Source organism: Oncorhynchus mykiss, chromosome 25, assembly GCF_013265735.2.
Source record: "Oncorhynchus mykiss isolate Arlee chromosome 25, USDA_OmykA_1.1, whole genome shotgun sequence".
NCBI classification, from domain to species: Eukaryota; Metazoa; Chordata; class Actinopteri; order Salmoniformes; family Salmonidae; genus Oncorhynchus; species Oncorhynchus mykiss.
The window spans coordinates 12,895,295-12,919,602 of record NC_048589.1 but is presented as its reverse complement, the minus strand read 5'-3'; the positions used below and the strand labels follow the sequence as shown (position 1 = coordinate 12,919,602).

At 42.9% G+C, this 24,308-nt stretch overlaps 2 protein-coding genes across 4 annotated transcripts in view; one reads left to right on the top strand and one right to left on the bottom strand.

Moving 5' to 3' along the window:
• Positions 1 to 1,086: 1,086 nt before the first annotated feature.
• LOC110505365 (inositol-trisphosphate 3-kinase A) lies at positions 1,087 to 21,672 on the top strand. 2 transcript variants are annotated; one of them, XM_021584542.2, is made up of 7 exons: positions 1,087 to 1,816; positions 11,530 to 11,629; positions 17,004 to 17,217; positions 17,954 to 18,158; positions 18,383 to 18,484; positions 18,866 to 18,937; positions 20,628 to 21,672. In XM_021584542.2, exons 1-7 carry the CDS (start codon positions 1,394 to 1,396, stop codon positions 20,862 to 20,864), a joined length of 1,353 nt encoding a protein of 450 aa, XP_021440217.2. In that variant the 5' UTR covers positions 1,087 to 1,393; the 3' UTR covers positions 20,865 to 21,672. The 2 variants fall into 2 exon arrangements, with proteins under 2 accessions (XP_021440217.2, XP_021440219.2); XM_021584544.2 differs by having other exon boundaries at positions 1,225 to 1,816; positions 20,614 to 20,746.
• The window catches only part of ltk (leukocyte receptor tyrosine kinase), a 73,099-nt gene continuing 70,064 nt past the window's right edge, over positions 21,274 to 24,308 (bottom strand). For both annotated transcript variants that reach the window (XM_036962441.1, XM_036962442.1), the window contains exon 30: positions 21,274 to 24,236. In XM_036962441.1, the coding sequence (XP_036818336.1) occupies positions 23,205 to 24,236 (1,032 nt within the window). In that variant the 3' untranslated portion in view covers positions 21,274 to 23,204. The remainder of the gene's footprint in view (positions 24,237 to 24,308) is intronic.

The window sequence follows — 24,308 nt, the reverse complement described above, 5'->3', positions numbered from 1 at the left end:
AAGTAAATCTCCGCCTTATCTCAGCTCACTGGTCACCATAGCAACCCCCACCCGTAGGACGCGCTCCAGCAGGTATATTTCACTGGTCATCCCCAAAGTCAACACCCCCTTTGGCCGTCTTTCCTTCCAGTTCTCTGCTGCCAATGACTGGAACGAATTGCAAAAATCACTGAAGTTATAGACTCATATCTCCCTCACTAACTTTAAGCGTCAGCTGTCAGAGCAGCTTACCGATCGCTGCAGCTGTACACAGCCCATCTGTAAATAGCCCATCCAACCAACTACCTACCTCATCCCCATATTTGTTTTTGTTTTTCTGCTCTTTTGCACACCAGTATTTCTACTTGCACATCCTCATCGACACATATATCACTCCAGTGTAAATTGCTCAATTGTAATTACTTCGCTACTATTGGCCTATTTATTGCATTACCTCCTTACTTCATTTTGCACACACTGTATACAGATTTTTCTATTGTACGTTTGTTTATCCCATGTGTAACTTTGCGCTGTTGTTTTTGTCGCACTGCTCTGCTTTATCTTGGCCAGGTTGCAGTTGTAAATGAGAAGTGGTTCTCAACTGGCCTACCTGGTTAAATAAAGGTGAAAATAAAGAAAAAAAAGATGGTTGGCAGGAGTAGTGCAGTTTTATCAAAAGGAGGCGTATACTTGGAAGAAAGAGGAGGAATGGAGGGAAAAGGAGAGGGAGAGGAGGTCTAAGAGAGAGAGGGTCGAAGAGGGTGAGCTTGAGTCGGATAAAAATGGTGGATAAAAGGGAGATGGTTTGTTAAGACAGGAGGAGAAATGGAAGTGAATGAGGGTGAAGTATCGGAGACCGAGGTATGCACCAGGATCAGGAAAAATAATAGTGGAGTAGGGTGGTGTTCATTTTATTTTAAATAATTGTGAAGTTAGTGAGTATAGTGTTAGATGGAATGATATTTATTTAGTCCATTTTTATTTTTCAAGCGAAGTATAAGGGAGTTGTACTCCAGCCGAGTAGGTGGCGGTAATGCAACAAATTCGATGCCAACCGCCGTTAAACCCCATAGAAGGAGAAGAAGAAGAAGAAGAAGAAGAAGAAGAAGAGAGGCACAATCAATGCGGAAGATAAGTTTGTGTGTGTCGACGCGGTGTGCGCCGTGGAGTGGGGTTCCCCAAAACACCAGTCAGTACATTGTACCGCCCGAAATATCTCTCTATGCCGGACAATAGCCTAAACAGAAGAACACCTATTGCAGTATTGGAAAATGCACTGAAAGTTGCACTCAAAAATAGTACTGTAATTGAGATAACCACGTTTGACGGAGTGCGGTAAAATTAAATTGTAGCGCCCTACAATTTTGGATTACACGGTGTCGGTTGTGCACACTCCCGCACGTTCATCAGTCGAATGCCGAAGGAGAGGGAGAAGAGGCGAAAGACCTCCAAGGAGGCAGGGCTGTCTGGCGCTGGGATTGGTGAAGGGTTTTGTAAAGAGCGCAGAACAAGCTGCAAAGCATCTGAGAATTGCGATGAACTGTGCCAGATGACAGAAGTTAGGTTGCCTGAGGTTAACGCCGTTCTAGCGCAATCTAGTATGATGGAGGTGCGCCGTGTACCACAGGTGACAATAACCCCAGATGGAGGCTGCTCGCAGGAGATGGAACAGGAGGACTGGGCTGATGTGGACGGTCCTCTGCGACGGAATATGTCAAACTCCTCTATCTCCTCAACAGGTTCCTCCATAGAGTCAGAGGATGACATTCTGAGTGACAACGAGAAAAAGAGCAAGGGGAATATCACATTAGAACATTTGTGTGAGCACACGGGAGAAGTGAGTACAGACTATTCTTTATTCAATTAAAGTCTTTGTTATTGGGTCTTTCCACAAAAAGAGTGCCTTTGGGTCCCTTTTCATATTTGAATGAGATTGTGCACCAATATAGAATTTTAAAAGCCTGTTATAGTAAATTAATGAATTGCCCTTTAATAAAGCTGGGTTGAGAAACTTTGTAACCTTTAATATAGACCACATGGAGAATTCAATAAATCAGCCTTTTTTAAATGAAGACTTGTGGCAACAAAAAACAAGTGCCAAAATTCTGCATTTTCATTGCATTCCAGGCACCCTCTGTGACTTCTAGGAAGATTTTAACCCACTTAACTCCAAATGTATCCAGGTTTTCACCGTCATGTAGTTAAGCTCAAGTTCTGACAGTTATTTCTGAAGATGATTTTTATTTCATGTGATTAGTGATTCATTTACATATGTACCTCATTTTAAGGCCAACCCTGTTAAAGCTGCAATATTTACAATTTTGGAGCGACCTGACAAAATTCATTGACAGCAAGTCTAAGAAGCGGTAGCTCTGTTCTATTTGCAAATTTTCTATGGTTCCCGTTCTTAACTTTCGCTTTTGCAGTCTATTACTTTTGTCAACGCTGTTACCCATAGATACAGGCTAGAAATGTTTAGTCTACTAGTATATCTCAGATCTGGCAGTCATTTTGATATTATGACTGAGAACTCTGTCCTGTCATAGGGCTAGATTTATTCTTCCCCTATGTACTGTACAGTACAAGGTTTGGACACACCTACTCATTCCAGGGTTTTTCTTAATTGTTTACTATTTTCTACATTGTATAATAATAGTGAATACATCAAAACTATGAAATAACACACATGGAATCATGTAGAAACCAAAAAAGTGTTAAACAAATCCAAATATATTTGAGATTCTTCAAAGTAGCCACCCTTTGCCTTGATGACAGCTTTGCACACAAATATATTTCAGTGGTTTAAATGGTAGAATGATTCTCTACACTATACTTGCTTGTTTTGTCATGTGAACTAGAATTTTAGCAACCAAGAAATGGCGGAGCGATTTCTGCATAGTTCATCTTTCATGGATGTGAGCTTTCTGATGAATTTACTAAACATCCTTTCCTTAATGTATTAATTCATCTGTTAGAAACCATTTCGTACACAAGACCATTAAGCAACATACAGTACATGTGATACTGGTATAATCAGTTGTTTTTGAGGGTCTTTATAATGTTTTCTCATTTATAGTGCAGTAACGAAGAATCACTGAGTGAAAAACAGGACATTTTTTGTATCTAATCAACAGCCAAGTGATCAGTTAGCGCTGATCACTTGGGTAATTACAGACACTCTTCAAATGGTTTATTTAGTCTTGATTGGGATCATGTCAGATAGGCCTATAGTTAGCCATCTTAAAGGTCATTTCCTCTTTTGCGGTGCACTTCTGTGAGACAACACAGAAGTGGAAAGGATTTAGTTTACCCCCCTAATCTTAATTGAGTTAACTTCCTTCATGTCTGATGGACCCTGGTCTGAAGCAGCCATTTTGTTTTAGCCACGTCTTATAGCACATAATACAGGCGCTGCTGTTTGCCTGGCCTACAGTATAATTTAGGAGGGCTGAGGATGGTGTTGTATTTGACTTCAACACGCTTGATTGATGACTTGCTGTATAAAATAATGGCACAGTTGTGTTTGTCAGGACAATACAGTAGTTTTAGATCCTCAAACTTAAAAGTAGATGTGAATACCTAATATGATGATCCAACAAAGTTGCCAAACAATGTCACTTGTGAATGTAAAAACATAATTCAATGTTTGACTTCTAAGGCCTCTCTGTTTCTCTACACCACTGGGTGAAAATTCTGATCGAAGTGAATAATAATCTACTTGTCAGAAGCCATATTTGACTTTGTCTCTGACAAAGGAGATCTGTGCCTCTGTGTAACTCGTCAGAGCTCAGCCATCTCCATAGAAGGCTCTTAGCTGTCAGCTTCCTTTAAACACACTGCATACACATTGCCTGGCCCTGCAGGAAGGGATGGCTGGGCTGTGTACACTGCATAGTGGTTCACAGTGCTCTCCAACTGGGCCAGGTCAGTATGACAGGCCACTTGAAAGCTCTCATACTCAACCGTTTTATTGCTCTTTCCAGTTATTGAAAACAAAAAATGGTCATGGAAAAGGTTCCTCCCCGTTATGAAAATAGAGATTTCATTACCTCGCTAACCTTTTTAAATGGTAGATGAAGTCTCCAGTCAGCCCCCACACTTACATTACAAGACACCCCCATAGTCTTATGACTTATGTACACATTTGAGCCACATTGACATTTAGTTATTGCCCTTTCAACACAGAAAGAAAACTACTACTTTGTACACTAGGTTACCCATTCTGTGTTTTTCCAGTAGGGGAGAGTGAGGTAAGTAGATTCTTTTTTTTATTTTTTTACCCTTTAGCATTACTCCGTCAAGGGAAATATAGTATTCTTTCTAACAAGGATATCTACATATATTTCAAGATGTTGTGTATCCCTGGAAATAATCAGAGGCCATGGAAAAATTACAGTTTGAAAACATAGACAAGCTATCTAACACTTTTAACATAGGCCCTGTTGTTAGCTCATATACCAGCAATAATTCCTTGCATTACGCCTGGGAAGACAACACTTCAATTTGCTCAACTTGCCATTGGCTCAACTTACCCCAAGGCAAACATTTTGACTATATTAGCCCACACAGCTACAGTTGAAGTCTGAAGTTTACATACACTTAAGTTGGAGTCATTAAAACTCGTTTTCAAACACTCCACAAATTTCTTGTTAACGAACTATCGTTTTGGCAAGTCGGTTATGGCATCTACTTTGTGCATGACACAAGTAATTTTCCAACAATTGTTGACAGACAAATTATTTCACTTATAATTCACTGTATCATAATTCCATTGGGTCAGAAGTTGACATACACTAAGTTAACTGCACCTTTAAAACAGCTTGGAAAATTTCAGAAAATGATGTCATGGCTTTAGAAGCTTCTGATAGGCTAATTGACATCATTTGAGTCAATTGGAGGTGTACCTGTGGATGTATTTCAAGGCCTACCTTCAAACTCAGTGCCTCTTTGCTTGACATCATGGGAAACTCAGAAGAAATCAGCCAAGACCTCCACAAGTCTGGTTCATCCTTGGGAGCAATTTCCAAACGTCTGAAGGTACAAAGTTCATCTGTACAAACAATAGTATGCAAGTATAAACACCATGGGACCACCCAGCCGTCATACCGCTCAGGAAGGAGACGCGCTCTGTCTCCTAGAGATGAACGTACTTTGGTGCGAAAAGTGCAAATCAATCCCAGAACAACAGCAAGGGACCTTGTGAAGATGCTAGAGGAAACACGTACAAAAGTATCTATATCCACAGTAAAACAAGTCCTATATTGACATAACCTGAAAGGCTGCTCAGCAAGAAAGAAGCCACTGCTCCAAAACCACCATAAAAAAGCCAGACTACAGATCGCAACTGCACATGGGGACAAACATCATACTTTTTGGAGAAATGTCCTCTGGTCTGATGAAACAAAAATAGAACTGTTTGGCCATAATGACCATCGTTATGTTTGGAGGAAAAAGGGGGAGGCTTGTAAGCCGAAGAACACCATCCCAACTGTGAAGCATGTGGGTTGTAGCATTATGTTGTGGGGTTGCTTTGCTGCAGGAGGGACTGGTGCACTTCACAAAATAGATGGCATCATGAGGTAGGAAAATTGTGGATATATTGAAGCCACATCTCAATGACATTAGTCAGGAAGTTAAAGCTTGGTCACAAATGTGTTTTCCAAATGGACAATGACCCCAAGCACACTTCCAAAGCAAAAGGGCTTAAGGACAACAAAGTCAAGGTATTGGAGTGTCCATCACAAGCCCTGACCTCAATTTTGTAGAAAATTTGTGGGCAGAACTGAAAAAGCGTGTGAGCAAGGAGGCCTACAAACCTGACTCGGGTACACCAGCTCTGTCAGGAGGAATGGGCCAAAATTCACCCAACTTATAGTGGGAACCTTGTGGAAGGCTACCCGAAACATTTGACCCAAGTTAAACAATTTAAAGGCAATGCTACCAAATACTAATTGAGTGTATGTAAACTTCTGACCCACTGGGAATGTGATGAAAGAAATAAAAGCTGAAATATATCCTTCACTCTACTATTATTCTGACATTTCACATTCTTAAATAAAGTGGTGATCCTAACTGACTTAAGATAGGGAATTCTTACAAGGATTAAATGTCAGGAATTGTGAAAAACCAAGTTTAAATGTATTTGGCTAAGGTGTATGTAAACTTCTGACTTTAACTGTATAATTATGCTTGTCATGCTAGGTTTAGGACCTAATTTTGAAGCTTATTGAGACCCCCACTGATGTATAGAACATTCTTAAAATGATCTTCTTTGGTTTAGATGGAGCTTTCATGATGCTTCGAACACAATAAATTCATTTGACTTGGTGACAATCTTTAAAAAATTACCTAACTTGCTTACCACTTTTTCAATGTGGTTTCTTCCTTCACAGACTCCATGAAATTATGACGTCTTCCTAAATATTTGGACAAATTATTAATTTTGTGTATGGTTTACCCCTTTGGCTGAACTTACCCCACCCTCCCCTATGACAATTACTTGTAGTGAAAAAGAGGAATGAACATTGTCATCACATCAATTGGCGCTACCAATTTGTAAAATAAAAAAATAAAAAAAAATGGTATGTTAATGATTGCTCATATTCAAATCTGCCAGGTTGAGAAACTGTTGCAAGGAAAATGAACAGCTTGAGTGAATCATTCAGTATTGTCACTCCCTTGTTCCAGTTCTTGTTGGCTGTTATGTCATTTATAATTGGTCAAGTCAAAGTGTAGTGGGCTTTATTTGCAGCTGATCCCAGGAGCATTATTTTCCATCAGTCTGACAACCACACTAGGCACGGCTTTACATAGAGATGTGTCCCAGAACTCAACAGGAATGTATTAATAAAGGGTTAAAGAAGCAACAATGTTCACAAACATGAAGTGATTGTAGTTTGTGTGAGAGTGTGCCCCGTACGGTCATGGAAATGTTGCAATCTTTTTTTGAATGAATTGAAATGCCTACTACAATGTTGAAATTCAGACTAGCTTTTACATTACATCTATAGAATTGTGTGTAGCCACAAATGAAAGGACTGTGTTCATATCTCCTTGTCTTGACAGATGACATGGCTTTATTAAATACATGTTCATTTAATATGTCACTGTACACTGTTGGCAATGATGTGTTTGCGAGAGAGTTGAAGGCCTGTGTGGACATATGACACCCACATAGCTGGCTAAACCAACAAAGGGCATTTCATATGCCACATAAACAACACCAGCAAGTGTCACTTGACATTTCAGAGTTCCTGTCTGTGAGTTCTGTTATTTGTTTCCAGTGTATACAATTGTTTTATTTTTTTATTTATTTCACCTTTATTTAACCAGGTAGGCAAGTTGAGAACAAGTTCTCATTTACAATTGCGACCTGGCCAAGATAAAGCAAAGCAGTTCGACACATACAACGACACAGAGTTACACATGGAGTAAAACAAACATACAGTCAATAATACAGTATAAACAAGTCTATATACGATGTGATCAAATGAGGTGAGATAAGGGAGGTAAAGGCAAAAAGGCCATGGTGGCAAAGTAGATACAATATAGCAAGTAAAACGCTGGAATGGTAGATTTGCAATGGGAGAATGTGCAAAGTAGAAATAAAAATAATGGGGTGCAAAGGAGCAAAATAAATAAAAATACAGTAGGGAAAGGGGTAGTTGTTTGGGCTAAATTATAGGTGGGCTATGTACAGGTGCAGTAATCTGTGAGCTGCTCTGACAGTTGGTGCTTAAAGCTAGTGAGGGAGATAAGTGTTTCCAGTTTCAGAGATTTTTGTAGTTCGTTCCAGTCATTGGCAGCAGAGAACTGGAAGGAGAGGCGGCCAAAGAAAGAATTGGTTTTGGGGGTGACTAGAGAGATATACCTGCTGGAGCGTGTGCTACAGGTGGGAGATGCAATGGTGACCAGCGAGCTGAGATACTTTACCTAGCAGGGTCTTGTAGATGACATGGAGCCAGTGGGTTTGGCGACGAGTATGAAGCGAGGGCCAGCCAACGAGAGCGTACAGGTCGCAATGGTGGGTAGTATATGGGGCTTTCGTGACAATCAATAGAACGAGTTAGTGTTCTTTCACTGCGGCCAATGACTAGGGCTTCACTTCCTTTTACTGCAATCTCAGCATACTGCATTGTGACCTCCGACCTCTGTTTCATTGCTTACCCTAAATTGTCAGTGTCCACTGGACTTACAGTGCATTCGGAAAGTATTCAGGCCCCTTGACTTTTTCCACGTTTTGTTACAGTACAGTCTTACTCTAAAATTGATTAAATTGTTGTTTCCCCCCTCAATCTACTCACAATACCGCATGATGACAAAGAATAAAGTTTAGATTTTCTAAATAAAAAAACGGAAATTTCACATTTACATAAGTTTATGTATTTATTTATTTATTTATTCAGTACTTTGTTGAAGCACCAAGTACAGCCTTGAGTCTTCTTGGGTATGATGCTACAAGCTTAGCACACCTGTATTTGGGGATTTTCTCCCACTCTTCTCTGCAGATCCTCTCAAGCTCTGTCAGTTTGGATGGGGAGCGTTGCTGCTCAGCTATTTTCAGGTCTCTCCAGAACCCTCCAGAGGGTTCAAGTCCAGGCTCAGGCTGGGCCACTGGACATTCAGAGACTTGTCCCGCAGCCACTGCTGCATTGTCTTGGCTGTGTGCTTAGTGTTGTTGTCCTATTGGAAGGTGAACCTTCACCCCAGTCTGAGGTCCTGAGCGCTCTGGAGTAGATTTTCATCAAGGATCTAGATCCTGACTAGTCTCCCAGTCCCTGCCGCTGAAAAAACATCCTCACAGCATGATGCTGCCACCACCATGCTTCACCGTAGGGATGATGCCAGGTTTCCTCCAGACGTGACGCTTGGCATTCAGGCCAAAGAGTTTCATCAGACCCAATATTTTTTTCTTCTCACGGTCAGTCTTTAGGTGCCTTTTGTCAAACTCCAAGTGGGCTGTCATGTGCCTTCTACTGAGGAGTGGCTTCCGTCTGGCCACTATATCATAAAGGCCTGTTTGGTGGAGTGCTGCAGAGATGTTTGTCCTTTTGGAAGGTTCTCCCATCTCCACAGAGGAACTCTGGAGCTCTGTCCAAGTGACCATTGGGTTCTTGGTTATCTTCCTGGTCAGCTCTAGGAATATTCTTGGTGCTTCCAAACTTCTTCCATTTTAAGAATGATTGAGGCCACTGTGTTCTTGGGGATCTTCAATGCTGCAGACATCTTTTGATACCCTTCCCCAGATCTGTGCCTCGACACAATCCTGTCTCTACGGACAATTCCTTTGACCTCATGGCTTGGTTTTTGCTCTGACATGCACTGTCAACTATGGGACCTTTATATAGACAGGTGTGTGCCTTTCCAAATCATGTCCAATCAATTTAATTTACCACAGATGGACTCCAATTAAGTTATAGAAACATCTCAAGGATGATCAATGGAAACAGGATGCATCTGAGCTCAATTTGGAGTCTCATAGCAAAGGGTATGTACTCTTATGTAAATAAGAATACATTTTTAATACATTTGGTATTTTGTGTAAATTGAGGGGGGAAATGATTTAATCCTGTTTAGAATGAGGCTGTAATGTAACAAAGTGGAAAAAGTCAAGGCGTCTGAACACTTTCCGAATGCTCTGTATCTCAGTACTTTAAACATATATGGTTTTACTTGTATTTATTCAGGGGATCCCTGAAACTAGAGGAGGATTTACCTAAATTGGTCGAGACCAGAGGGACCTCGAGTTTAATCCATTCGCAGGGATGTTTTGGTAGCTCATTCTTTTATACTTTAGTAGCACAGTTAGGTAAGTTGGAAGCTTGTGTAGTCGAGCTTTGTAAACAATCTGCTTCCTGCTACTTAGGGAGAGGCAATATCTATTTCTGAAGAATAAGCCCACTTTAAATATTTTTAACTAGCACATCTGTATGTATATATATATATATATATATATATATATATATATATATATATATATATATATATATATATATATATATATATATTTATTTTAAAACATGAAATCTTTGTCAATCCAAATGCCCAGATATTTATAGGTGGTGACCCGATCAACGGGAGAACCATCGAATGAATAAATATGTAGTCCAGCCCCGACAAATATGTAGTCCAGCCCCCAAAACTTTACGAGAATAAGAGAACAACATATATTTGGTCTTGCCCGCATTAAGTATACGTTTTAACCCTACCGGAGCATTCTGTAAGGCAACCAGGCCAGATTGCAGCTCTTACACAGCCTGGTCGTCAGTTGGGGCAATGCCATAGATACGTGTCGTCTGCATACAGCTGAACATTATAAAAACATATATCTCGAAAACTAGACTTAACACCATTTAGAAATCACACACTGTGTCTTGTCTGACAGATAATACTCAAACCACACGCAAGAAGCCTGATCCAGGCCTATGTCATTCAACCTTGGGATGGTCAACAGTGTTCGGTCTATAAAGAAGGCAGCATAATGATTTTTATAATCGAAGCAATTTAACACATCAGCTGAAACGGTGCCATGTCCAGGTCTTAAACCGGATTGGTGTGGAAATGTTTCCTTTTAGAGTGTAATAAAATAATGTCTCACCTCTGTGTCATCAAGCCAGTGCTAAGACTGTGTAGCAGTTCTGCTGTGAACATTCTGTGTGACTCACTCAACGTCTCATCACAGATAGAGAACCAAAGTTGTCACGTCTCTGCCTGAATCATCCACATCTCGTTGAACAAGATCTCCATGACTGTCTTAATGCAAATCACATGGAAACAGAAAGCCAATCAGGTGTGACCATACACAACAGCTGGTAGTGAAATTTGTAAGTTCCATAGAAATGACAATCTATAGCAAAGAAACAAATATGTTTGCAGATGAGGCCAAGGTTAGTGTTTCAAGTAATGGGTTAGGGGTAATGGCTAGGTTTTTATTTATTTAACTAGGCAAGTCGGTTAAGAACAAATTCTTTTTTACAATGATGGCCTACCAAAAGGCCTCCTGCGGGGACGGGATTCAAAATGAAAATGTGGGATAAAACACACACACATTACAACAAGAGACAACACTACATAAAGAGAGACCAAAGACAACACAGCATGGCAGCAGCACAACATGACAACACGGTAGCTGCACAAACAGGGTACAAACATTTTTGGACACAGACAACAGCACAAACAGGCAGAAAGGGAGAGACAACAATTCATCACGTGAAGGATTGAGGTTTAGGGTTGAGCAAGAACGGGGCCATGAAGCTAGGGTTAGATTTGAGGTTTGAATTCGAGTTGAGCCGCGATAAGGGTATGAAGCTACGGTTAGTGACTTCGATACATTGAAGCAAATAACCAAAGTCACAGTGGCCAAGTGATTATGACAGCTGTCCGTCGTATTTGAGTCAAATCATGATCATTATCGTTATACAACTTAATTGACGTCCACCCGACTGGTGAGCGCTGGCTTGAGGAGGACAGTGACTCTGCCTGGTTGATAATGAACCAGATACTCCAACGAGGTAAACCTGACTGTTACTGTGCTTGGTCTTCTTTCCTCAGAGCATTCCCTGGTGGACGCTAAAGAATATCGTCGTCAACTGGCCTTTTGTTGGCTCCCAGAGAAGAAACCTGTCCTGGGTTCAACTAGCTGGACACAAAGGTAAAGCACAGTCATCATGGTCATGACCCCTCACTGATCAGAGCAGCGTACCACGAACCAATCACTAATGATACATACTGTGCACATTCCACACAAAATAAAGCACACGAGACACAGACTACTGTATGCTATTAGTCACACACAACTGCAAATTCCATCTGAAACAATCTTTTTGACCCTAACCAGCTTCAAGACGGGTTACTCAGCCGAGACCGCTCTCCTCTCTGTCACGGAGGCTCTCTGCAAAGCTGACTCTAACCATCTCTCCTCATCCTCCTAGATCTGTCCGTTGCCTTCAACACTATAAACCATCAGATCCTCCTCTCAACCCTCTCAGGGCTGGGCATCTCAGGATCTCCACACTCTTGGTTTGCATCCTACCTGGCTGGCCGCTCCTACCAGGTGACGTGGAGAGGATCTCTGCACCATGTCCTCTCACTACTGGTGTCCCCCAGGGCTCTGTCCTAGGCCCTCTTCTCTCTATACACCAAGTCACTTGGCTCCGTCACATCCTCACATGGTCTCTCCTATCACGGATGACACTCAATTACTTTTCTACTTCCCCCTTTTGACACCCAGGTGGCGACAGGCATCTCTGTATGCCAGGCAGACATCTCAGTTTGGATATTGGCCCACCACCTCAAGCTCAACCTCAACAAGAAGGCCTGCCCGCTCCAAGACCTCTCCATCACAGTTGACTAACTCTACGGTGTCTTCCTCCCAGAATGCAAAGAACCTTGGCGTGATCCTGGACAACACCCTAGCGTTCTTTGCATACATCAAAGCAGTGACTCACTCCTGCAGGTTCATGCTCTACAACATCCGTAGAGTACGACCCTAGTACTTCACACAGGAAATGGCTCAGGTCCTAATCCAGGCACTTGTCATCTCCCATCTAGACTGCTGCAACTCACTGTTGGCTGGGCTCCCTGCTTGTGCCATAAAACCCCTGCAACTTATCCAGATCTCCGCAGCCTGCCTGATGTTCAACCATTCCAAGTTCTACCATGTCACCCCGTACCTCCGCACACCCCACTGGCTTCCAGTCGAAGCTCTCATCCATTACAAAATCAAGGTGCTTACCTATGGAGCAACAAAGGGAACTGCTCCTCTACCTAGCTATACTCAAACCCTACACCCAACCCGAGCACTCCATTCTGCCCCCTCTGGTCTCTTGGTCCTCCCACCTTACAGAAGGTCCGCTCCTGCTCAGCCCAGTCCAAGCTCCTCTCTGTCCTGGCACTCAAATGGTGGAACGAGCTTCCACCTGAAGCTAGGACAGCAGAGTCTCTGCCCATCTTCTGACAATAACTAAAAACGTGCTACCTCTTAAAAGATTATCTTAAATACAGTGCATTCACAACATATTTATACTCCTTGACTTATTACACATTTGTTGTTACAGCATAAAATGGATTCAATGTATTGTTTCCACTCATCTACACACAATATCCCAAATGACAAAGTGAAAACATGTTTTTAGAAATGTTTGCAAATGTATTAAAAATTAAATACAGAAATATATAATTTACATAAGTATTCCCACCCCGGACTTAATCCATGTTAGAATCAGCTTTGGTAGTGATTAAAGTAAGTCTTTCTGGGTAAATCTTTTAAGAGCTTTGCACACCTGCATTGTACAATATTTGCACATGATTCTATTTCAAATTATTCAAGCTCTGTCAAGTTGGTTCTTTATCATTGCTAGACAGCCATTTAAGTCTTACCAGAGTTTTGGCTTAAATCGACTTGAAAATAAAGCCACTCAGGAACATTCAATGTTGTCTTCGTAAGCAACTCCAGTGTATATTTGGCCTTGTGTTTTAGGTTATTGCTGAAAGGTGAAATTGTCTCCTAGTGTCTGGTGGAAAGCAGACCGAACCAGGTTTTCCTCTAGGTGCTTAGCTCTCTTTTGTTTCTTTCGATCCTAAAACAACTCCGTAGTCCTTGCCGATGACGAGCATTCCCATAACATTATGCAGCCACCTCCATGCTTGAAAATATGATGAGTGGTACTCAGTGATGTGTTGTTTTGGATTTGCCCCAAACATAACACTTTGTATTCAGGGCATGAAGTTACTTTTACACTTTTTTTTTTTGCAGTTTTACTTGAGTGCCTTATTGTTGAATATTTTTATTCTTTACAGGCTCCCTTCTTTTCACTGTCATTTAGGTTAGTATTGTGGACTAACTACAATGTTGATCCATCCTCAGTTTTCTCCTATCACAGCCATTAGATCTCTGTAACTGTGTGATGTCATTTCAGGGCCTAAGTATTTTTTTGTCTTCGTGCTAGACTGCCGCTTGTCCCTGGTACATGTTTCTCCTAACAGTGTTGACTTGTTAACTTCGATTTGTTAGTTCTTCATTGTTCTGTTTTTTTTGTCTACTTTTCAGCCTGCTTTTGTCCACTTGCTTTGCATGCTGGACTTTTACAACCTTGCTTTATTAGAGCTCGTTAGCTGTTAGTCTACCTCTGAAAAGGTTCTGCATGGTCAATCTGTGGTCTGCAGTGGCTGTACAGCATTTACTGCTGATACAGACTGTGCAGAAGTCAGCGCAAATGTACTTTTTGCGCTTCACAGAGCTGTTGTCAAAAAAATACAATTATATTGGTCACATACACATGGTTAGCAGATGTTATTGCGAGTGTAGCGACATGCTTGTGCCTCTAGTTCCGACAGTGCAGCAATATCTAACAATTCCACAACGACTACCTAATACACTGAGTTTGTGTTTTATACAGGACCTCCTGTCCCCACCTACCATCAACCAATCATGCCAATATGGAGTCCTCCACATTGTTGCAAAAATGTGAGAGGCACACAGCGATGTGGTACGGAGCTTGATTGGGCCTCTGCGTGCCTCTGGCGGCTCTGCAATTGTCACACCCGCCATACAAAGCCTCCAACCATATTTTCGGATCAAGCATAAATTGGATTTGAGTCTGGACTGCGCTGCTGTGACTTCCACCTGCCAGGGTTCTTCCTCTGATCGCTGGCCTGCTGGTTCACTCCTGGCCTCCTATCAGATTACCCTCTGACTCTCGCTGCCGGGTATGGCTTCCGCCTCCCCCTGATTATTTGCCGGTAAGTTCTATGGCAGCGGTCACTGACGATAAAGGCTTACACTCCTTTTTTTTTTGTGTGCGAGTTGCGCTGTTGTTGGTAGTTGCACTTGATTCAGAAGCCCTGCGCAGGCAAAGTGTTCCCATTTTTGAACAATTTATTTTCTCTGAAAAGACAAACTCCGCCTACCAGGCAGTCCGGGAGACCTGTGGTTAAATTGAGTGTGCCTACTGCGCCGGCCAATTTGGATAGCTCAAATCACTTTGTCTACAGCTTCCCCGGCCACAGAGTTTGATGCTAGCCTACATGAGGTTTCATAAGTTTTAAAACCATGACCAGAGAGACTCAAAGAACACATCAAAGAGCTGCTGTTTTTATGAGTGAGTTCATGTCTGCTTTTATTCGACACTATTATAAAACGGGCCTCTTCCTACTTCTCCCGCTGCGATGAATGAGTAGCCAAGTCTATCGATAGGCCTGCATATGACTTATTATTAGCAGTTTGTTGTCTTTTTTTTTAATAATGAGGACTTTCTCTGGTCATAGGAACAGCATGAATTTGTGCTTGAGACAGATTAGTTTCGCCATCAGTTGGAAGACCGTGTCCCCTCTTTCTGCTCAGTCTCACTGGAGAAAAGGAAGGAGAGAGCAGGGACGGTGAGAGGAGGAACCTCTGCTGCTCTCTCCTTCCCTCTGCTGATCAAGACAACTGGGAACTCTGGCAAAAATGAGATCTGACTGGGAACAATAGTTTGAACGGTCATTCAACTCAGAATTCCATGTTGGAAACTCTAGAGCTCCGACTTTCCGTCCTGAAGATCATTGACGCCACGATTTGACCCCCCCCCCCGGGTCCCAGTTGTCATAAAAGCACCATTACCATTGGATGCAGGTACCATCAGTCCAGGAACAAAGTTAATAATTTCAATTTATGCTCAGCTGTTCCTTGCAAGTGCTACACCAACAGATCTAATTGTTATCAAATCTCAAGTTTTGAAATATAATATGGTCTGAGAAGAATATTGGCAAGCCAGGCCCACAGCCAATATGCTTTAGGTTTGGGCCTAGTGCACAAACCTCATTCCTACAGAACTGTTTTTATTAGGTTAATGTTACATTTTAAGTCCTGTTTAGAAAATATTATGAGCGGTAGAACTCTGCATGCTTTTTGACTGCAGAAGTGGTCTTGACTCCGAAAAGGTTGGTGACCACTTCGCTACTGCCTCTCCCCTGAAGCGCCTCTTTCCCTGTCTCTGGTAACCCAGCCTCTTTTGCCATTGTGTGGGCCCCAGTCGTCAATCTCATTGAGTAGGCCTCTGCTCTCTGCTTTTTCCTCTGCTAGCAAAGGTTTTGTTTTTGACTGTGGGTTATAGTGCTAGCTGGTTTAGAGTAGGCTAGTAGGGCTTTGGCTTGCTACTTTGCCGACCATGGTGGTTTCCTTCCTCTACGGCAACTGAGTTAGGAAGGACGCCTGTATCTTTTGTAGTGATTGCTGGGTGTAATTACACAAGGTGTAATTAATAACTTTTTCATGCTTAAAGAAATATTCAATGTCTGCATTTTTGTGGTCCTGTATGGCTCAGTTGATAGAGCATGGAGCTTGTGACGCCAGGATTGTGAGTTCAATTCCCGTGTCTACTCACACATATATAAACGTGTATGCATGATTGTTATTCACTTTGGATAAAAGCGTCTGCTAAATGACATTTTATTATAATAATAATGAATGATGAATTATTATATACAAAAAAATACCAATAGGTGCCTTTCTTTGCGAGGTATTGGAAAACCTCCCTGGTCTTTGGTTGAATCTGTTTTGAAGTCCACTGCTCGACTGAGGGACTTTACAATTATCTGTATGTGTGTGTGTGTGGGGTACAGAGATGAGGTAGTCTTTCAAAAATCATGTTAAACCCTATTATTGTGCACAGAGTGAGTCCATGCAACTTATAATGTGACTTGTTAAGCAAATCTTCACTCCTGAATTGATTTATGCTTGCTATAACAAAGGGCTTGAATACATATTGACTAAAGACATTTCAGCTTTCATTTTAAACGAATTTGTACACATTTCTAAAAACATAATTCCACTTTGACATTACGGGGGTATTGTTTGTAGTTAGTCACTCTCATTTTAATAAATTTTTATATTTAGGCTGTAACACAAAAATGTGGAAAAAGTCTAGGGGTGTGAATACGTTCAGAAGTCATATGTCTTATTTCCCCCCCCTAAAATGTCAATATAAACTGTCAGTCATGAGTGGTTTGCTGTGGAATGTCAGTGTGTCTGTGCTGCTCTTTTCCAGGTAATTTCAAAGCTGGCGGCAAAGGCACCATTCTGAAGAAGTTCTCCGAGAATGAGAAGCTGTGCTTTGAGAGGTTGCAGGGTGACGTGCTCCAGGGCTTTGTGCCAGGATACCATGGGGTGGTGGAGAGGGATGGGGAGCCCTTCCTACATATGACTGATCTACTGGTCAACTTTGATGAACCCAGTGTTATGGACTGCAAGATGGGAGTGAGGTAAGGTAGCAGCAGTAGGTCTGTTCCATAATAATGTGCAGAATACTACATGTCTGGCCCTTTAGGAGGGTTGGGTGAAAGGAGGTATTAAGCAATGTTGAGAAAATGGCAAACGAGTCACGGTTGGAGTAATATAATTTAGCAGTATCAGAGAGCATTTTCCATCTTACACTTCAGTGCTCCTGATAGCAGAACATACACACTGTAAACTTGTTTCTTTTTCTCTTGATAAAAAAAAATAACTGTTTCTGTGAGGATTTCCTGCCACAGTTGGTGGGGGTGTCATGTCACACAGAGGCCCTCACGTTTCCTGTACATAGACAAAGAACCACGTACAAACGCACACAGGGGGGGTTGCAGGCACAGGTTTCCCCTGGAGACTCCCTTCTGACAAACATACAATCCAATTCATTACCCAAGCTCTCTCACTGTCAGCTAACACACCCTGTCACACAGTTAAACTAACAATCAGGCTGTGCACCCTGGAGTCTCCTCCTGACTTCCTCCTTTTATACAGAGGAAGTTCCATTAGCAGAATGAAACTGACCTTCATACATTGACTTTGCTTCTCTTTTTGTCTACCAAGTAAGACTTTGCAATGCCTTGTCTGTAGTGCCACCACACCAACTCCACTCTCATCATACACGACAAGACAATGACAAGTCACTTAGCTGTGAGGATTGTAAACCGTGTCATACGCCGCTCAGTGTGTCTCGTTCTGTTGTTTTCCTCTCAGGACGTATCTGGAGGAGGAGCTGGTGCGAGCGCGGGAGCGGCCTAAGCTCCGTAGGGATCTGTATGACAAGATGCTGGAGGTGGACAGTGAGGCCCCCAGCCCACAGGAGCACCTCCAGAGGGCCGTCACCAAACCCTGCTACATGCAGTGGAGAGAGACCCTCAGCTCCACACACACCCTGGGGTTCCGCATCGAGGGCATCAAGGCAAGTACCAGTGTGTCAATATAAAAGAAGGAATTTGGTCAGTTTTCACTCAAAACGCCACCATAGAAATCCTTTCCCATTTAAACCAGGAAAAGGTTTTTCTTGTCCCCCGTCCCCCCCGTCCCCATTAACCAATTTTTAATGGTTAATGTTGCTGATGAGTTTTTTTTATTTGTAGTTCACTACATATTCAATTTAGTCATGTTGTCTGTTCCTTCTCACAGAAAGCTGACGGTACATGTCATACGGATTTCAAGAAGACCCGGTCTAAGGCGGATGTCACACAGGTCTTCAGGGACTTTTCCGGAGGCAATACAAAGATCGTAGTAGGTTGACAGCAACGAGTCCTACCTGTTATGGTGTTACAGCTGCATTCATTTGCATGTTCTGCTGATTCATAGACAAATGGAGACATACCTTGTCTCGTGTAAAGGCCATACTTGAACAGTCAAAGAAATTGGTTTACCTGTCTTGTGTAAGATCACATGAAAAGTAATACACACATTGGTAAATATTTGGATAGGATGAGAAACCCACATGGCAATATGCACTATAGTAGATCCTGTTGGAACGACAGATGGCAAATGGAATTGAGCTACCTGTACACATAACCTCTTAATTTAATGGATTTATCAAGGGAGGCTCCCAAGTCTCTACTCTACAGCCAGAATTATCACATTGCCCCCTATTCTCTCCCTCTCATACAGAATTCATACCTCAGCAAACTAGCAAAAATTCAACAAGCCCTGAAGTCATCTGAATTCTTCAAGAGACATGAGGTGAATAGAGGAGCTTTAGTTCATCAGCACGTGTTTTCTATTGAAATTTGTTCATCACATTTTACAGTCGTGGCCAAAAGTTTTGAGAATGACACAAATATTAATTTTCAAAGTCTGCTGCCTCAGTTTGTATGATGGCAATCTGCATATACCCCAGAATGTTATGAAGAGTGATCAGATGAATTGCAAAGTCCCTCTTTGCCATGCAAATTAACTGAATCCCCCAAAAACATTTCCACTGCATTTAAGCCCTGCCACAAAAGGACCAGCTGACATCATGTCAGTGATTCTCTAGTTAACGCAGGTGTGAGTGTTGACAAGGACGAGGCTGGAGATCACTCTGTCATGATTGAGTTCGAATAACAGAATGGAAGCTTGAAAAGGAAGCTTTGTTCTTCCTCTGTCAACCATGGTTACCTGCAAGGAAACACGTGCCGTCACCATTGCTTTGCACAAAAAGGGCTTCACAGGCAGGGATATTGCTGCCAGTAAGATTTCACCCTAAATCAACCATTTATCGGATCATCATGAAATTCAAGGAGAGTGGTTCAATTGTTGTGAAGAAGGCTTCAGGGCGCCCAAGAAAGTCCAGCAAGCACCAGGACCGTCTCCTAAAGTTGATTCAGCTGCGGGATCGGGGCACCACCAGTACAGAGCTTGCTCAGGAATGCAGCAGGCAGGTGTGAGTGCATCTGCACACACAGTGAGGCGAATACTTTTGGAGGATGGCCTGGTGTCAAGAAGGGCAGCAAAGAAGACACTTCTCTCCAGGAAAAACATCAGGGACAGACTGATATTCTGCAAAAGGTACAGGGATTGGACTGCTGAGGACTGGGGAAAAGTCATTTTCTCTGATGAATCCCCTTTCTGATTGTTTGGGGCATCCGGAAAAAAGCTTGTCCGGAGAAGACAAGGCGAGCACTACCATCAGTCCTGTGTTATGCCAACAGTAAAGCATCCTGAGACCATTCATGTGTGGGGTAGCTTCTCAGCCAAGGGAGTGGACTCACTCACAATTTTGCCTAAGAACACAGCCATGAATTAAGAATGGTACCAACACATCCTCTGAGAGCAACTTCTCCCAACCATCCAGGAACAGTTTGGTGGTGAACAATTCCTTTTCCAGCATAATGGAGCACCTTGCCATAAGGCAAAAGTGATAACTAAGTGGCTCGGAGAACAAAACATCGATATTTTGGGTCCGTGGCCAGAACTCCCCAGACCTTAATCCCATTGAGAACTTGTGGTCAATTCTCAAGAGGCAGGTGGACAAACAAAACCCCACAAATTCTGACAAACTCCAAGCATTGATTATGCAAGAATGGGTTGCCATCAGTCAGGATGTGGCCCAGAAGTTAATTGACAGCTTGCCAGGGCGGATTGCAGAGGTCTTGAAAAAGAAGGGTCAACACAGCAAATATTGACTCTTTGCATCAACTTCATGTAATTGTCAATAAAAGCCTTTGACACTTATGAAATGCTTGTAATTATACTTCAGTATTCCATAGTAACATCTGACAAATCTCTAAACACACTGAAGCAGCAAACTTTGTAGAAATTTATATTTGTGTCATTCTCAACTTTTGGCCACGGACTGTATATATTAAACACTTCGAAGAGCTTTTGTGGGGCATACCAGTGAACAATATCAATTATTATATTGTAATGAGTACTAGTCTTTTTCTCCAAGGTGATTGGGAGCTCCCTCCTCTTCATCCATGACCACACTGAGCGAGCTGAGGTTTGGCTCATTGACTTTGGTAAGACCACAGGGTTACCTGAAGGACAGACTCTGGACCACTGCATACCCTGGCAGGAGGGCAACCGAGAGGACGGATACATGTTGGGACTGGACAACCTGATGAGGACACTGGGCTCTTTGACCAATGAATGCAATAGTGAAGGAACTAGTCAATTGACTGAGTGAACTAGTGAGTGCCTCTTAGCTATGGCCACCCGGAAGGGAGATGGATTTTAGCAGTTCGAGGACCCTGGGCGGTATTCTACAGTCTCTCAAGGGTCCTCTGTCACAAAGTATACCTACTGTATGAATCACACTTACAGCTTACCTACCTACTGTATTCAGCACAACCAATTGTATCGCTGAGTTAGTATTGTTGAAGCTATTGCAGCATGGAGGTAAGAGGAAGGTTTTTTTTTTTTTTTTAGCATATCTGTGCCTGTTGAACTAATGAATATACAGAAACTTGATATTGTAAAGCCTGTACATTCTAGAAAAGGCATTACATTACTGCTAACGTAAGGGACAGTATTGCTCCGTATTCCGAGGTATCATTAGATATGATCGATTGAAGTATTTGATAATCAAGCATGTCTTTTTTTTTTTTGGTTTCAAACGTTATTTAAGACATCGGGCATACTTCATTCTAATACAGTTACACACACAGCAGTTTGTATTTAGGATCATATCATGGTGAAAGATGAATTTAAAATGAGTCTTTTCTAGTATTGTATTTTGATAGTCCACGAGACTAACCTCAGAAAAACGCTATTGCCTTGCGTGAATGGGTTAGCGATGGTTGTGTATCGGGATTTCATATGTTAAAGTAGACATCTGTAATGCTGTATTATATAACACATTTAAATAGTTCATTTGTTTGGGGCAGAGAGATACAAGTTTATAGTGTTTGTTCTTCTGTGTAGAGGCCCATAACTTTGGATATGAAACTAATGTCTGCGGAAATTTTGAAAATAAAAGTTTTCAGACTGTTTTACTATTTTTTTTATTTTGGTTGGGGAAGATTGTATTTTACCAGGTAGAGTCAGGTGAAGGGGTAGTTTCTTCACTGTAATGAATATATAGGCTTCAAGGCTTGTCCACAAAGTGTCACTGTGTTTGACTGTAGCCTACATCATTGGAAACACAGGACATTATCGTAACCTAAAACGTCCAGTAAACAATGTTTATTTCATTGTAATAAGCTAACATGTACATCAGCAACCGTACCACTTTAACTGCAGCTCATAACATAAATACTGAGAAATCAAAAAAGTAAATGGCAAACAAGCCCTCAACTATTTGGTATTTCATATGAGGATGCTGTCCCCTGCTGGGTGTAGGAGGTACAGTACAAACATAAATACACTTTTTAGAAATGAAGTAGAATTGCTACAAATGTACGAAGTTAGTCCAGTTTAAGGAATTCCAATGTCAAATAATAGTATATCATATTTTGGTGTTGCCAAGGTGAAATTCAGTAGTATGGACACAGGAATTCCTACCACATGATCTGCTGTAGGTTTCTCTAAAACCCTCAGTAAAAAGTGAGAATAGCCACCGTTTGATTAAATGCACGTAGAGAGGGTAAAGCATTAGTAGACAATAGTATTAAAGAAAATAAGTGTGGAAATTACTACATTTAATCACTATCTACAAAATAACTGACAATACTAAACGAAATGACATTGGTCATGCACCTTGTAGGTGACAAGTCATTATAATTATCGCAAGGAGCTCCTACACTAGTCTAGACTGTACCCGTCATAGCATCCTCGCACAATGTAATTCTCCTTTCTGCCTTACCATCACCTGCATAGGGAAACCAGAGATTCTTACGTCTTCACAGTATTGATTTAGCAGTCAATCCCAGTCATTCATTACAGTGTAAACCTACAATACAACTTTATTACCCATAGTTTCAGTGACGAACCAAACACACCCCCCCCCCCCACACACACACACGTCACACAGACGCACCGTTGAGAGGCGCACAGGGTCAAGCTGTAGTGCTCTCCCTGGATGGAGAGCATGTTATGGGCTCAAGGGTAGAGGATTGTTGTTGGGATAAAAATGGTAATGGTAGAAACAGAGAAGAAAGGAATGGACTAACAAAAGAGCCCCGAAGCAGAGGAGACACAGCGCAGATGAATCCAGCAAGGGCCTAGAAATCCACTGAGGCTTGGATGTGCTTCTGTGCCAGTGACATCCTTCATGGGATGTGTCATATTCCACATCAGGAAGAGAACATACCACCTGTCTCCTGGCAATGCAGCATCTCTTCCGGGCTGTAAACTGTTGTGTTTTCCTGCTACTGTGCCTTTCATATAATTTCTCTCATTGCCTACGCTAACTAGAATGCATCAGTTGCACCAAAACTGTATAAAATAAAACAATGAATAGACAAAAGGGAGTGAAAATTATTTGGTCAAAATGGCTGCCGTCTCCAGTAGTGTGTTCCTGTGCGTGGCCATTGATCTGTGCGGTCTGTTCCAGTGTTCTGCTTCTCTCCCCCCCCAGGAGCCACAGTTAGACAGGGGTGACGCTCAGGTCCTCCGACAGGGAGAAGCCTGAGTCTCTGTCCCGGGTGGGTTTCTCAGGTTTGGTGTGCTTCCTCACATCCTCGTGTCCATAGCTGGCGTGGCGCTTCAGTAGCAGTTTGGGCATACAAGAGGAGGCTGCACCCAGGCCTGCCCCTGAGCAGGAGGAGAAAGAGCCGCTGGGGGCACAGCTGGTGCTGGGGCAGGGCTCTGGGCTTTTGGGCACCACCAGGGGCAGTCTCTCCACCTCGTAGCTCTGCTCGTCGTAGGCATAGTTGACGTTGCCACAGGGGAAGCTCTGCAGCTTAGCCAGGTCCATGGCCTGGCCCCCACTGGCGCCTCCTGCTGGGCCCTTCCGGGAGGACACCAGGCTGAGGCTGGGTGCACCCTGGGGAGCAGAAAGGGTCTGGCAGGATGAGGAGGGGGATGAGGAGCACAGGCTGCTGGGGGCAGGGAGGCCTAGGCTGCCATCGCACCCAGAGTCGGTGCACTCGGAGGTAGGGGGTGCTGCCTGGAGGGCAGAGCAGCTGCTGGACAGGGGCATGGACTGGGTATGAGACAGTGCTGTCTTCCCCTGACCAAAGCTCTCCAGCACCCAAGAGCCATAGGTTGGGTTCCACAGGTTCTTGGTCTTGTTTTTGAGCCTCTGGCTGCCTGAGAAGGAGCTGTTCCTGGAGCAGGGCTGGAGGAGGGGCTCAGGTTGGAGCCAGGCCCCAGGGCAGACCCCTGGAGCAGGGACAGGCTCAGCCCAGCAGGGCTCCAGGGCCTCACGGTATGAGGCCACCTCCTGAGGCAGCTGCTGGGGCCTATGTAGCAGCAGACGGGGCTTGTGTGGTTGGGGCAGCGGGGTGGGACCAATGCCAAGACCCAGGCTGCTGAGCTGGGGAGATACCTCCTGGGAGGGGGCCACCAGCAGAGGGGTCAGACTGCCTGAGGTGTCAGGGCAGATCACAGTGCTCAAGTCCTCCTCTATTGTGGGGCCATACTCCACAGGCAGGGGTGTGTTGATCACATCAGGGTCCTGGGTGGGAGATCGAGAATATAAATGGTAAATATAAAATGGTGTGTTATAAAGGGCATGCATCCCAGGCTG

Bases quoted from the DNA above. Each gene is read 5' to 3' on its own strand.
- LOC110505365 (XM_021584542.2), top strand. From the start codon at position 1,394: ATGCCGAAGGAGAGGGAGAAGAGGCGAAAGACCTCCAAGGAGGCAGGG. The intron at 17,218-17,953 runs GTAAGGTAGCAG...TTTTCCTCTCAG, and splicing joins GACTGCAAGATGGGAGTGAG to GACGTATCTGGAGGAGGAGC. The intron at 18,485-18,865 runs GTAGGTTGACAG...CCTCTCATACAG, and splicing joins GAGGCAATACAAAGATCGTA to AATTCATACCTCAGCAAACT.